General features: G+C 39.7%; 2 protein-coding genes across 3 annotated transcripts; both read right to left on the reverse strand.

Annotated features, from left to right (window-relative positions):
• Positions 1–377: 377 nt before the first annotated feature.
• Positions 378–6,610, reverse strand: LOC116409496 (tubulin monoglycylase TTLL3-like). 2 transcript variants are annotated; one of them, XM_031898151.1, is made up of 6 exons: positions 6,247–6,610; positions 5,266–5,414; positions 4,238–4,463; positions 2,671–3,106; positions 1,154–1,321; positions 378–868 (listed from the first exon to the last, which is right to left on the reverse strand). In XM_031898151.1, the coding sequence occupies exons 1-5, from the start codon at positions 6,249–6,251 to the stop codon at positions 1,295–1,297; spliced, it is 843 nt and encodes a 280-aa protein (XP_031754011.1). In that variant the 5' UTR covers positions 6,252–6,610; the 3' UTR covers positions 378–868; positions 1,154–1,294. The 2 variants fall into 2 exon arrangements, with proteins under 2 accessions (XP_031754011.1, XP_031754012.1); XM_031898152.1 differs by lacking the exons at positions 378–868; positions 1,154–1,321 and having other exon boundaries at positions 2,533–3,106; positions 6,247–6,501.
• On the reverse strand, positions 6,308–13,637 carry LOC116409558 (tubulin monoglycylase TTLL3-like). The gene is made up of 10 exons (XM_031898234.1): positions 13,559–13,637; positions 11,892–11,964; positions 11,353–11,453; positions 10,036–10,129; positions 9,385–9,440; positions 8,384–8,506; positions 7,251–7,365; positions 6,636–6,698; positions 6,404–6,424; positions 6,308–6,324 (listed from the first exon to the last, which is right to left on the reverse strand). Exons 1-10 carry the CDS (start codon positions 13,616–13,618, stop codon positions 6,308–6,310), a joined length of 723 nt encoding a protein of 240 aa, XP_031754094.1. The 5' UTR covers positions 13,619–13,637.
• Between the last annotated feature and the right edge of the window lie 1,120 nt (positions 13,638–14,757).

Below are 14,757 nucleotides of genomic sequence, written 5' to 3' on the forward strand. Positions count from 1 at the left end.
GTATGTCCTGTAAAAAGCTACAGGAGATGATGGCTCTATATAAATGATAATAATAATTAATTAGGCCATTCAATACACAAAGGAAATGTATGACCTTTATTAGCCACAGCTGGTCAGTCGTTAAGTGTGAGTGCACAAACACCGACCAAGTGGCAACCAGGTCCGAACTGGCATTCAAAATAGGCCCTTGCATTTCAAGTCCACAGAGGCCCAAACAGCCCCCCAGCAGCCCAATAAATAGTGACTGTCTATGGCATCTTACAGCAGCCCCTCTGGCATTTGCCAGAACCCACAGATTGCCAGTCTGGGCCTGGTGACATTCAGCAGCACACAATTCTCTCTTACTAAACAAATGTAATAGAGGTCTTAACTTTATTCATTTCATATCATCTTTATTTAAATATAACAATTACAAAACAATGGGGATCATAGGGAAAGGCACAGGGTCAAACTGGCCGACCTAGTACTGACAAAATTCCCTAATATTGGCCCCAGGTATCCCATGTCCAGTGCTGGAATGGTTTAAGGACCTGGCATGAGAAAAAAAAAAGTTCCTGGAATGTCTTTTTCTTTGCTCCTCACTAGTCCTCTGTCCTGGTCCCACCTCCAACACCCTAGGTAGTCGATTATTGCTCCTCACTAAGTCCTCTGTCCTGGTCCCACCTCCAACACCCTAGGTAGTCGATTTTTGCTCCTCACTAGTCCTCTGTCCTGGTCCCACCTCCAACACCCTAGGTAGTCGATTTTTGCTCCTCACTAGTCCTCTGTCCTAGTCCACCTCCGAAACCGTAGGCAGGGATAAGCACCCACCAATCCAGTGTTTCTTCATTGTCAATAAGCAAATCACGTATTTTCCAGTATATTCAGCCTAGAATTTAAAAATAGCAGAAACTAGAATTAATATATCTTATAGTGTAATACCACGCTCACCAGTAATGTGTCTCAGTGGCAATAATGGGTCAAACCTCCCCCTCATGCAAACAACTCCCCAGTGCCTGGTACTTACAAAGAAAAGCACCCCATCAGGTAACTAATAAAAAAGAGAGAGACCCTGCCTAAAAAGGCGGGTTTTAGTTTCAAATCAGGCAGAGTGAATCTTTATGGCCATACTTTTTCTTTTGCAAAATAGGTTCATATAATTATGATCTTGCACCTTCTTTGATTACCTTTAGGCTTTGACATCGTAGTGGTGCTCCCCTTTGCAGTAATTGTATAATCAGCTTATTAGATGCCCTGCGTTGTCCTGATTGGCTTGCCCATCACAAAGGCTTTTTAATTAGGACTCTCTTCGCTTTCACCTTTTTCCTTGTTTATTTAGGGACTGGAATTGAAAAAAGCAGAAAAACTTTCAGAACTGAAATATACCAGTCTAATGGGAGTTACAAAACATGGCTATTACATACACAAATGGCATCTCCTATCCTCAGAGAATACAGTACCAAAAGATTTTTAATAACACTAAATGGACTGCATTTGCTACTTATTGTTATACAGCCTTATTAATTATATCCTGTGCTATACTGATACAATCAATTGGTACCCTGAAAGACTTTAAGGCTGATTCACTAAAGGTCCTTTTGCATGTGTTAAGACGCATATCACATGCGCTAAATAACAACGCATCATCGCAAGATGTTAGTTTTAAAGCATTGGGGCCGATTCACTAAAGGTCGATAACGCTTATCGCATGGTGTTTTGCGTTAAAATTGACGTGATAAATAAGTACCAATTCATCAAAGTCTTTTCGCATGCGTTAAGATGCATATCGCATGCGCTAAATAACGCATCATCGCAAGGCTTTAATTTTAACGCATTGCATTAATTAGCGAATAGAAATAATACGCATGATTCACACACATAAGAAGGGTTAGATGCGCTGAATATCGCATTAGTCTGTGCGAAGATTAACACCTACTTGGGGCAGGCGGTACTTAAAGAAAATTGTGGTTCGTGAGCTTTTGGCAACACAATACGGACTTTGCAGTGGGATTTATTCAAGTCTGTGTTGGCCCCAGAGTGATGCAGCCTCCAGTTTGCAGGGAAATGGGAATATTCAGAACAGTAGTTTTACGAACGTAATGGTTACGTGCGTTAAATTGTGCGCAATATATTGCGTGCAGCGGGAATTAACGCACGTGGCGGTAAATAACACAAGAAAAACGCTTATCGCGAGTTAAATAATGCAAACAACATTGCGTTTTAATTAACGCAAGTATCCTTTTAGTTAATCGTGCATTAAGTCGCAAAAAATAAGAAGCAATAACATTTTTAATGCACGCTATAAATAGTGCTCGTTTTATCGACCTTTAGTGAATTGGCCCCCTTTGTGTTCTCATCTTCCCTTACTATAATTAAGGATGTATGGCTGAATATTTATTTATTTGCTGTGCTAAATATTGTTGGAATTTATTGCTTTTAAATGTATCTGCAGTGAGTAAGGATAAACCTTAGTAAGCACAAACATAGGTTAATTGTGATTGGGTGGGTTTCCCAGGGTCTTAGCTGTGCCCCTAGGGCAAAGGGAGCTTGCTGTAAATGCTCTCTTCAACATGGCCAACCAAGGGCACATATCTAAGAATGATTACACATTATCCCCTTCATGTGTCGGTGGTTGTAGATTTTTCTTTACATGTACCCGTATGAAAGATTCTGCCCTTGACTTGCACTTACCTGTTTATATATAAGCTCAAATCCTCCCACGTCGCAGTCAGGGTCAGTCTTGCGGTCAATCAAGACACATAGCAAGCTCTCTATCATGGGCGGAATAAGAACGTTCATCACGGACGTGTCTTTAATTATATCAGGTTTAAAATTGATCTCCAGTAACCAAGGCTGGAAGTTTTCATCAAACATAAAATCTGCCCCATAAAGGTCGAAGCTGTTTTTTCTGGGGCGTATTGTATCCTGGGCAACCTGCACAGCATGGATAAGAGCTTTCTTCATCCCTGGTATGATGATTGAATCCCAGACATGCTCTTTTCCGATAGAGCGAAGGTAATACTGGAATTCATCACTGTGCCACATGTTTTCTTCAGGCAGGTGAGGGTTCCGATATGATGCATTCTTTAGATGTCTCTGTATAGCGTTATTGCACACATGGATGGAGCTGAAAGGACAAGAACAATACAGTTGTTTGGTTTATCTGCCTGCAACCAGGTTCACTATTAATGCAATACTACTGCCCACTGAGATCAGGGATGCCCAGTGCTATACTACATTAACATGGAGGGTGTTCTTTAAAAAGGCCAAGTATGCAAAGATACTTTACAACATTGAGTATATTGGTGTCTGGCAAACAAATATCAAGCTGCCTGCCATAGTTAGAGCAAACTTGCAGGGCCCTGAAAGTACTGCAGCTACTATCAGGGTGAGACTGGGCCATCAGTATACAGTGTAAAACCTTAGTGGGTTGCCACCTCTTTTTCTTCTTTTATTACTGGCCTTCAGGTTGGGGAGAGGTCAGTGACATCATTTGGGAGGTGGGAAAATGGGCAGGCTACAAAGGGGATTGGGAGGACGGAGTGGGGAAATGGGCAGATAGGTGGGGCAGAAGCTGGCATTTACAAAAAAAAAAAAAAAAGAATTTATCCGTTGCAGAGAGTCAGGGAAGGGAGGGATTATAGGTAGGGTTGCCTCTATTACAAACTTCCAGGCTATACTATATTACTCTACTGCCAGTAAATTTGTAATACTCGCACCGACCCTAGCTGGCAATTTGCTGGCTAGGCTGTTCAAATATCGTCTGGGTGGCAACACTAGGTGGGCCCTGCCATTAAATCTGTATGCCTCTACCATTTGCTTGCTCTGTTTCCTTATGGCAAAGATACGGGGTGAGGGGGAAAGGTACAGACAAGAAGCACAGTGCTGGAGAAGGAACAACCCCATTCCAACCCCATTGTTTCTATATCACAGACTGATATAGAAACAAAGTGACATATAAGTTACAAAACAAAATCATGCAAACTTGGGATTAATCACTCCATTATCCTTTTTTTCAGCCTCTATGGAGTATGGCTTCGCGTTTTATAATGTCATTCGAATTTGTTAAGCAAAAATAGTTATTCTTGTTATTCCTAAATGGCTGTAATGCAGGATATTCTAGTTAGTGATATGCCAAAATAAAGCAGAGCGAGGGTAAGTTCTGCCTATGGAGGAGCCTAAGGTAATAGTAACATGTACAAATGCCATTATTACATAAAAAAGAAGTTGTACTTGAGATATTACTCCATCTACATACCGGTCTAAACACTCCACCGTGAAGGGCTGTGACGAGAAACGGATGAAACTGTCCTTGTAGAACCAGATGGTTAAGGGGTTCCAGTCCGTTATAAGGAAATGCTGACGGAGATCGATTTTGGTTCCGTATACAAGAAGTGGCCTCTCAATGTACTTTTGTGCCACCCATTCGAAACCAGGTTCCGCTACCCGAAGTATCCTGTCCAGGCGATTTCTGCAATGTATGCCTGTAATAACATGTAAAGATAGCATCAGTGTTTGTGGAAATAATTTTTATAGACACCTAAAGACTCTAGTACCCCAGTTTGTAATGTATGGATTCTTACCAACAATGTAGAATACATGAGACCAGTGAACACCAACCAGTGGCTCGCAAGCAACACGTTGCTCTCAAACCCTTTGTTGTTGCTCCCCGTGGCCTCAAAGCAGGTGCTTATTTTTGACTGGGGGCAAGTTTTGGAGGCATAAAACCATGTGTTCTTCCAAACAGAGCCTCCTCAAGGCTGCCAATCCACATGTGGCTACTGTATAGCCAATCACAACCCATATTTGGCACTACTGGGAATATTTTTTTGCTTGTGTTACTCCCCAACTCTTTTTACAATTGAATGCGGTTCATGGGTGAAAAAGGTTGGGGAACCCTGCATTAGTCTAACAAGGTTACCACTTAACTGCCTAAACACCAGACCCATATTGATCCTAACCCCACAGGGCTAAGTAGAAACTCATTTAGACACATTCTGGCACAGAAAAATATGCAAACTAGCCATTAAGGATTTGGATTTGTTACATATTTAGTTTTAACTTATGAGATGACAACCCTCTATGGTCTGCCCTTGTACCATTTCCTATGTTTAAAAACTAGACTAGGGCTGAAGCAAGGGCAGGCACCATCCCATTTACAAACACTGGGGCAAAAGATTAATGTTTTGGATGACTGTTATAAGCATAACAAATCAGCGCCCACCAGTAATTTGAGTTTTTTTCCCCCATAAATATCATATGCCCCCATTTTGCAGATTTCCTTACCTCTGCCTCTAGATAGATATCCTGGTTTTAATATCCATATGTTTTTTTCTCCGTCTATATTGAGCTGTGGCATCAGTGGCTCCAGCCTTTGTAACATACGGCGGCACTGTTCCACATACTTCTGAGAATTTTGTATGTGTGCTCCGTGACTGTAACAATACATGGACAGGGATGAGAGGGAGGTATAATAAATACTGGTCATATTATAGTTTATTATAAATTGTTTATGGAGTACTATAATATATACCAATGCATCTGTTGTCTACAACAAATCTCTCTTCTACATGATCTAAATTTGACCTAATAAGCTACATAAGCTAGGGGTAATGTAATAAAAGGCACTAAGTTTGCCCAGGAGCAGTAACCCATAGCAACCAATCAGCAGGTAGCATTCACTTGTCACCCGCTTAAAAACAAACATCTTATTGGTTGCTGTAGGTTATGCTCCTAGGCAAACGTAGTGCCTTTTATTACATATAGGGCACTCCATCTAGTTTGTCCCCTGATACAATGCCCTGCAGTTCAGCGAGGAACAGTATTTTGGATCACATCTTACTGGCATTATCTGCCTTTTCAATACTTAATTATTGTTAGGAAATGATTTGCTCTCATTGTGTTCACTGTCACTGTTCTCCAATGAGCAAGGCGATTTCCAATACAGCTATAGGATCTATTATCCAGAATGCTTGGGAACTGGGGATCTTCCCATAATTTGGATCACCAGACCTTTAGTCTTCTAAATCATTAAAACATGAAACAAACCTAATAGGATTGTTTTGCCACCAATATGGATTAATGGAGCTTTGTTGGAATCAAGTACAAGGCACTGTTTTATTATTACAGAAATAAAATTATTTTTAAAATGAACTCTATGGGAGAAGGCCTTCTTGTAATTTGGAACTTTTTGGATAAAGGTTTTTAACAAATCGTATAACTGTAATAATAAATAACTTTTCCAAATTTCTATGAATGGTTACTTACTGCATGACCTGATAGTAGTCACGAAGGAGTATTTTCCAATGAGCAGCCACCTTGGCTTTGGTTAAGCGATCATTGGCTCTGTGTTCCAAGGTGTCAAGATGCAGCTTGCAAGCCACAAGGGCCGCCCATATAACAGCTTCTGGAACAACATTTCTACCGCGGTAGATCCTTCTTGTTTCTGCAGATAAGAACGAACAGGAGATGATGAATAAGAAGTGAGAATAATAAACAAATATATATAATTGGAAATCAGTTGATTGCAGTTTTATATTGCTTTAGTCTAATCTTACAGTATGAAATGTGCAAGGTGTTACTGTACTATGGCAGTAGCTATAATGGTGGGGTCCAAATCCTACAAGTAACCATACATTTCTGTGACGCAGACTTACCTGGTTCATTGGTTCTCACAACCCATTTAAGAATGCTACGGGCAGCAGTCATCCTGAAGTCATCTAAATAAATGCAAGATCTTTGTTAGAATATATTCAGCCATGAGAATGAGAAACTAAGAAATGACACACAGTATTGTATTTCTAAGCAGGCAAAACATTGGATTTATCTTCTTTTACATAAAACAGTGTTTAGAAGGTGTGTCCCGCTGCCTTTAGCCCTATAAAACATGATTATTTTTGAGTGTAAGCTGAGTCTCTGACAACCCAGTTTTCAGAAGGGCTGTCCGGACAGGACTCTCCTTGATTGACATGGTGATTGCCCAAGCAATCGCCACATCATAGTCCCACCCACTGATGGCATGGCCCCTGCCCCCAATGTCAGTGCCCTCCCCTATAACATCAGTGCCCACCCCCCTGCCCACAGTTGCAGCAACCCAAAGATGGCAACCCCAAAAATGCCCCATAATAACTATTCAATAAAAAAGGGCAACTTAGAAAAATAACCATAGAGATAAATAATACTTTAGTTATAAAAAGTAAAAAGCCCAAAATCCACACGTGAGATAATAATATCCCTAGAATATACTGCCATCACATTCTAGTCACTCTTACCAATGAATGCTTGCCTCTCTTCTCTCTTCTCCAAGACGTAGCATCGAGGGTAGAAAGTATACGGATCTGCACCAGCAAACCGATACAGTTTCTTTAAACTGGTGCACATCCCAACCTGGCATGTAGAGAACACATTTAGTTATATATTTTCAGTACATTTAAAGTGCATGTCCTAAACAATTATAGCAAATGACTGAGTGGTTGGAACAAGGATGAGCAAAAACAGCCATGAAGATGATTCAGTATAATCTGCCATTGAAATTTTATGAATTGCCCAAATTTCTGGCTTCTATAGCTATGCCAACTTGGTCACTGTGTACCATGTTATCCAACGTCAAATGTCGGAAGTGTCTATGTGTGACCAGTCACGAGGGGCATCTTATCATAGCCTTATTCATCTCTATGCCAATCTCATTTAGTCAGGTTAAAAAATTTACTGGAAAATACTCACTTCTGCCAGCCCTCTTCTACTATGGGCGAATATCCCCAAAATGCTTTCCCACTGGCAATAAAGTAAATCGCCAGTGGGAAGGCACACACAGTGCTTCATTTTCTGAAGTCGCCTAAAGTTTTTTGCTCAGGAAACTTTGGATAAAATATTACTGTGTATGCCTTTTTCACTGGCGATTTACATTATTGCCGATGGGAGAGCATTTTGGGTAGACTAATATTGTTTGCCACTACCCTTAGAGATGGGTGAGTGGGGGCTGTCAGCAGCAGGGAGGGATGGGGTTAGGATTCCAGCAGGGAGGGAGGTTGGTGCAACTGTAAGGGGTGATTGCCTTGGGCAAGCTAATGAATGCCAAAGGTGCTGCTATGAGTGGCCATACCCCAGTGCTTTATAATGGGCCAGCGTAGAGCTATTTGTGCTTTTATACAAATATATATATATTCATAATTGAATCACCATTTATACCAAATAGCAGCATTTAAATCAAACTGCATGTGAGTTTCTGTTATATTGTTTAAATTAAAGGCAAACTTGCAAAGCTGCATGAGAATTTTGGGCTGTATTTATAAGTAGCCACAAATAAGCAATCTGTTTTGTCTACCCTACTACAAGACAGAAATTAAAAGCAGATATCTGATTGGTTGCTGTGGGTGATTGTAAGTAACTTTAGAAGATGGCTCACCTTGGATACGAAGCATGGATTATCCATAAAATCACTTAACATCTGGTCATTATTTAGATTCCTTGGGGAAATATCGTCGTACGTCCAGATGAAGTTGGGCTGTACATTATAATGCACTCTCGACTGGAACATAAATATACAAGGTGTTATTAATGGAAACCATGTATAATAAAATGGGATAGCAAATGATAACTTCTTGTCCTATTTTTTTTAATTCTGTAACCTTTGTTAAATGCTAAATAATGGTAAATAAATAGGGTTGCCACCTTCCTAAATAACTTACTGTAAACCAGAAGGGGATGGGCAATAATGTAAAAGGGGTGGGGTAATGCTATTAAAGGGGTGGGACTATAAAGTGCCACAGCCGGAGAGAGGGATGCACTCCAGGAAGAAAATAAATATAAGTTTGGATCAAGGATCAAGGGTGGGCCAGGGCCTTATCTTTAGGGTATTACAAGAACTACATTGCCGGTAAATTTGGCAGTTTTACCAGAGAGGCCAGTAAAATACCACCCAGGTGGCATATATATTTATGCTATTTTTAAATATATAGTGATAAAGCTCCATGCAGTAATAGGCACAGTAGGAAGTGCCTGCCCCATAGAGCTTACAGTCTACGTGGGTGGATGTAATTCTATGTGAATTCATATGAAGAGCTGCTTAATTTGCTGCTGCTCTATAAATAAATTGATGATTATGATAATGGCGTATCATATTATTTCCTCTACACAATGGGAATAACAACTGGCCAAGTAACTAAAGGCCTGGGACCTGTTATCCAGAATTCTCGGGATTTGGGCTTTTCTGGATAAGGGATCATTCTGTAATTTGGATCTCCATACCTTAACTCTACTAAAAATCTTTTAAACATATATTTAACACAATTGGATTGTTTTGCCGCCAATATGGATTAATCATATCTTAGTTGGGTCCAACATACACACTGGTTATATCCACAGGTTGTTATTTAGGATCTTGTACTAACACAGATATGGATTTACCTGATAGTAATCGGTTCTGCATGGAACAGAGAATAGGGTTGCCATGGCATTGTCACCTGTCAAGGGAAAAACAGTGTGTCAGTATCATTACAGCAGTTTTATTACCTTTCGTGGTGTCTGTAGAAAAGTACCCCAGGCTGCTTGGAGCCGGAAATGTATATGTATATTAAGGATATCATTGGTGACGTTGCTCATAGCAACCAATCAGTTCTTTGCTTTGGTTTTCTGACTTGTAGGTGACTGTTCAAACCTTATTGATGATTGGTTGCTATGGGCAACATTACCGGTGATGTTTGTATCCAGTGTTAATAAATACGCCCCAAAGAGCTGCAACCCAGCAGCACACTAAAATAGGTGAGAAATTATTAATTTGTGGTTTTATTGGCTCAGGTTTATCACCAGTAGCAGATTAAATGCTTGCTGGCCTATGGATGTGTTAACATGAGAGCCTTTTTGATCACACAGTGACTGGAAGATAAAGCTGCGTGCAACTTTAATGCCATCGGGCCTATTATAGGAAGTTGTATGCAACTCTACTTTATCTACTTTTTGCTAATGAAACTGCAGGGCCAATACTCATATCCTAAAATGTGCCGAGCTCCCTATAAACCTTATATGTGGTATACTTTGGCTTTTTCTAAGCAGACTTACTGAAGGTGGGGGATAGTTTTTGCGTCCATCCCCTTCTGAGCAGGCCTCTTCTGACGTCGGGTACTATAGAATCAGCCCAGAAAATCTTCTTTTCCTGAATAGTATTAAATCAGAAATGCGTTAATGAGAGATTTCTTAATAACCGCAGCTCATACAGAATATATTGCTTACAGGGTATCACACGTCTTCTTTGTGATATTTAGGACATAGAGGTATATAAGGGGAATTAATAAGTATGTTTTGGGATTTGTAGTTTAACAGTATTTGGCTGCTTCTAGAATACTACAATAGGGGCTATACAGAGAAAAACCAGCGGTGCCCATTTTTCTCTCCATATTTATAAATATAAAGTGAATATAATGGATTGGGTTGCCACTGGTGATGAGCAAATCTTTCCCGTTTGCCAGGGGGAAATGCGGAAATTCGCTGCGAATCCATGCCTGGCGAAAAAATTCGCTCATCTCTAGTTGCCACTAAGGTGCCAACTTTTGTAAAAATAAATACCAGCCTGATTATGGGGGGGTAGGACATTGATGCGGGTGGGTGTGTCAATGAAAGGGGGGGGGTGGGCCAATGAAAGGCCTCCAAAGGGCGGAGCTATAGAGTTGACTGCCAGTGTGATACTGTTAAAGGGAGGTTCTTGGTGGATCAGTCCAGAATGGGGGTAGATCAGGTATAGAACAAGAGGTCATTACACATTTACTAGTTTCCACCAAGCCGGCTAGCTTACAGATCAACAGGTAGGGCCGGTAATATAGGGCTAGTAAATTTGTAAGGGTGGCAACCCAACCCAGAACCCCCATTCCCTGACCCTCTCCATGGCTGATAGCCCCTGCATTGCCCATTCCCCTGCCCCATTCACCCCGTTACATCATAACAGCACCCCAAATAATGTCACTTTCTGTCCCCAACCTGAAGGCTGAAAAGTGGCAAATGTAACAGTGGAAGAACATAACTGTTAGAACCAGGTTCCTCCTTTCAGCCAATCATAGCTATCCCAACAGAACACGTACTTGCCCTGATTACTAATTGGCTGGAGGTTAGCAGCTAGAACTTCACTATTCACTAAAAGAAGATACTGAGTCTGGGTTCCCATCTGGAAGGATATTTTTAAGTAAATAAAAGACATTTCTAAATCAGATTTTCTGCATGGCTCAGAAACCAACCCTGATGCAGGGCAGGATGTGGGGTCAGATCAGTGGCTGATATTGATATTTGACATTACAGCTTTTTGAAAATTATTATGTTTTTATTGTTATACTGTTATACTTAAATTCACAGAATGGGATTAAATCACGGAGTTGGTACATTACTTACCACAACTGCGGCTCTAACCCGAGCTTTGAAGTATCTCCGGCGTGTTGCTTTTGTGCATTTGTTCCTTACGACAGAGGAACAATTCTTGCACTCAGGAGAATCTGCACAAAAGGCATTGTAGTTTGGTTACTGAGTTGCAACTGTGTTACTACTTAATGGGGTTATTCACATTAAATTGCAATTGGTCTATATTTTTTTTTCTTTTTATCCTGTCTCTGTCTATCCGGTTTTTAGGGCCAGAAGAGCACGTTTATGCTATGGCTGGATTTTATTATAAGAACAGATATGGGGGCAGATTTATTTAAACACTTAACTGCAGCTTGGGAAAAGAATTCCGGACAGCTGGGAAAAAACTAATGAATTAAGAGACATTTTTAAACCCTGTGATGGTGTCAAATCATCCATATGTTGAACACATTCATTTTTATTGGGTGTTAGTGCTCAGCAGGATTTTAACCTTTACTTCTCCTTTAAAAGCACTGGCCCCTTGGGCAGTACATTGACCTATTCAGCCTAGATATTGATAAATATTTGCTCACCAATAGGTTTATTTGCAGCTTCTGTGTTTTCTTGAACATTACTAGCTGTAACTACTAGTGATTCTTCGTTCTCCTGTTGAGAGAAATAATTTGCAGAAATGAGACCCTTAGAAAATGTAATGTAAATAATATATTTCCAGTGTCTGACTGTCCCACACGTCTGGTTTTCTGGTGGGCCCCGGCTAACCCCGTCCGACACTGTCCCCAGATGTTCACATTAATATAAACCCTTGCTACTGTATGGACATTTGTCTTTTTAGGGAAAACCCACAAAAGAACTTGCTAATGAGCAGCTTGTGTTACCACATGTACAAATTTGTATATTTCTAATGCTAAGCTATTGCCATACATGCTGCCGTAGTAATAGTAAATACATACTAATAGTACAGGTATAGGACACATTATCCAGAATGCTCAGGACCAAGGGTGTTACAGATAAGGGGTCTTTCCATAATTTTGATCTCCATGCCTTAAGTTTACTAAATAGCCAATGAAACATTAATTAAACCCAGTAGGACTGTTTTGCCTTCAGTAAGGATTCATTATTTCTTTGTTGGGATCAAAAACAAGGTACTGTTTTATTATTACAGAGAAAAAGGAAATACATTAAAGATATCTGAATTATTTGATTAAAATGGAGTCTTTGGGAGACAGGCTTTCTGTAATTTGGGGCTTTCTGGATAATGGGTTTCCATATAAGGGATCCCATACCTGTAAATGCATAATAGTAAATAGTAAAAAAAAAAAAAAAGTGAAAAAATATTAAACACAAAATGTACTTGTACTTGAATGTACTTGTACAAAATGTACTGTACTTGATCCCAACTAAGATATAATTACCCCTTATTGGGGGCAGAACAGCCCTATTGGGTTTATTTAATGGTTAAATGATTCCATTTTCTCTGTAATAATAAAACAGTACCTGTACTTGATCCCAACTAAGATATAATTACCCCTTATTGGGGCAGAACAGTCCTATTGGGTTTATTTAATGGTTAAATGATTCCCTTTTCTCTGTAATAATAAAACAGTACCTGTACTTGATCCCAACTAAGATATAATTACCCCTTATTGGAGGCAAAACAATCCTATTGGGTTTAATTACTGTTTAAATAATTTTTTAGTAGCCTTAAGGTAGAAGATCCGAATTATGGAAAGACCCCTTATCCAAAATACCCCAGATCCCGAGCATTCTGGATAACAGGTCCCATACCTGTAATTGTGCAAATTGTACCAAATTCTACTTATTACACACTCCCAATATCCTTAAAGTGACACGTGAGTGATTATTATTATCACACTCCCCTTCTCATTAAAGTTACAAGTGCTGCAGATGAAGTTGTGTATATAAATGTATAAAAGCTTTTAACTTATGCAAAATGATGTCTATTCAAACACATGTATACTGTATACACACACGTGTGTGTATATATATATATATATTATATATATATATATATATATATATATATACATATACTTGTGTTTAGATTATGTAGTTATGTGATTATGTATATTAAGCCATCATCTCTATATAAACTGAAGATGAAAAAACAACCGATGTCACGGGTATTGGGATAGAACACTTGGGATAGAAAACTTGGAACTCAGTATTGGAGCCCTGACACCTTAAAAACAACCCAATAGCATAGTACTAGAAGATTTACCTTTATATTAGATGGTATACAACAAAAGAATTTCAAAAAAAACTTTCTTATTTTGTCCATTGTTGAAATCACTTGATTCTCTATGAAGACAGAAAAACAGATATATAAATAACTGTATATGTATATTTTCTTAATATCAGTGTTTTACTTATTATTGTTTGTGATGTTTACCTCAGCAAGCTGGAAAATCAAATGATGGTTTGGCTTCTGTTTTCTGCGCTACATGCAGGGACAGCCAAAGTTCCACTGTGACATCACAATGGTAACCCATGGCAACCAAAGTTTGTTGTTTCAAATCAAAGGAGCAGTAGATAGTTGGTGCATACTCTATGGGGCACATTTTCTAAAGGGCAAATTGTCTTTCTCTGGTTAAAATTCGCCAGCACATTCGCCTATTTATTGACAAGCGCTATTGGCAGATGCTCCTTTTCGTGCCTCTTCACTGAGCAAATTTAAACGGCAACTTTTCCCTCCCCTTTTTTGCTAAAAATCCATTTCGACAGCTTCTAGCTGGCAAAGTGATTAAACTAGATCTGCAAAGCAAAAGCAATTAACATGTGTTACTGTTAGCAGGTATTAGTGTATTCATATCAAATAAGTCTTCCAAACTTAATAAGTATTATTTGATATGGATGTTTGATCCCATTAACTTTGGGCCTTTTTGACTGGCCATTTGAGACCTTTAATTAGTGGGGCTTGCGAAGCAAAGCATCACTACTGTTATCTCACAGGCTTATTTTTCTTCTTCTTCCGTTCAAAAGTTCGTTACGTAACTAGTCCTGCACCGTTTGTCGTAGACCCATGAGTGAGGTGTCAAATCGTGCGGCCTATTCGGGAATGGGGTGCTATGACTTTTCTAAGGGGTGGAGCGGGGGCCATTAACCGGGCCAAAAATCCCATTGACTTAACATTGAGGCCAACTTTGACAGATTGTAGTGCAGAGAGGGATTTTTTTAGAAACGTGAAATTTACCACATTTGAAGAGGTTTGCAACCTGTGTCAGAAGATACCCCGCAAAAGGGTATAAGTTTTACCCCCAGGTCAAGAGAGGTCCCCAAATTTGCCCCATTGACTTATAATGGGGATTTTGGCAAATAACTAGTTTGTCGTAGACCCATGAATGAGGTGTCAAACCGTGCGGCTTATTCGGGAATGGGGTGCTATGACTTTTCTGAGGGGTGGGCGGTTAATTGCCCCAG

The sequence above is a fragment of the Xenopus tropicalis genome, chromosome 3, assembly GCF_000004195.4.
Source record: "Xenopus tropicalis strain Nigerian chromosome 3, UCB_Xtro_10.0, whole genome shotgun sequence".
Classification (NCBI taxonomy): Eukaryota; Metazoa; Chordata; class Amphibia; order Anura; family Pipidae; genus Xenopus; species Xenopus tropicalis.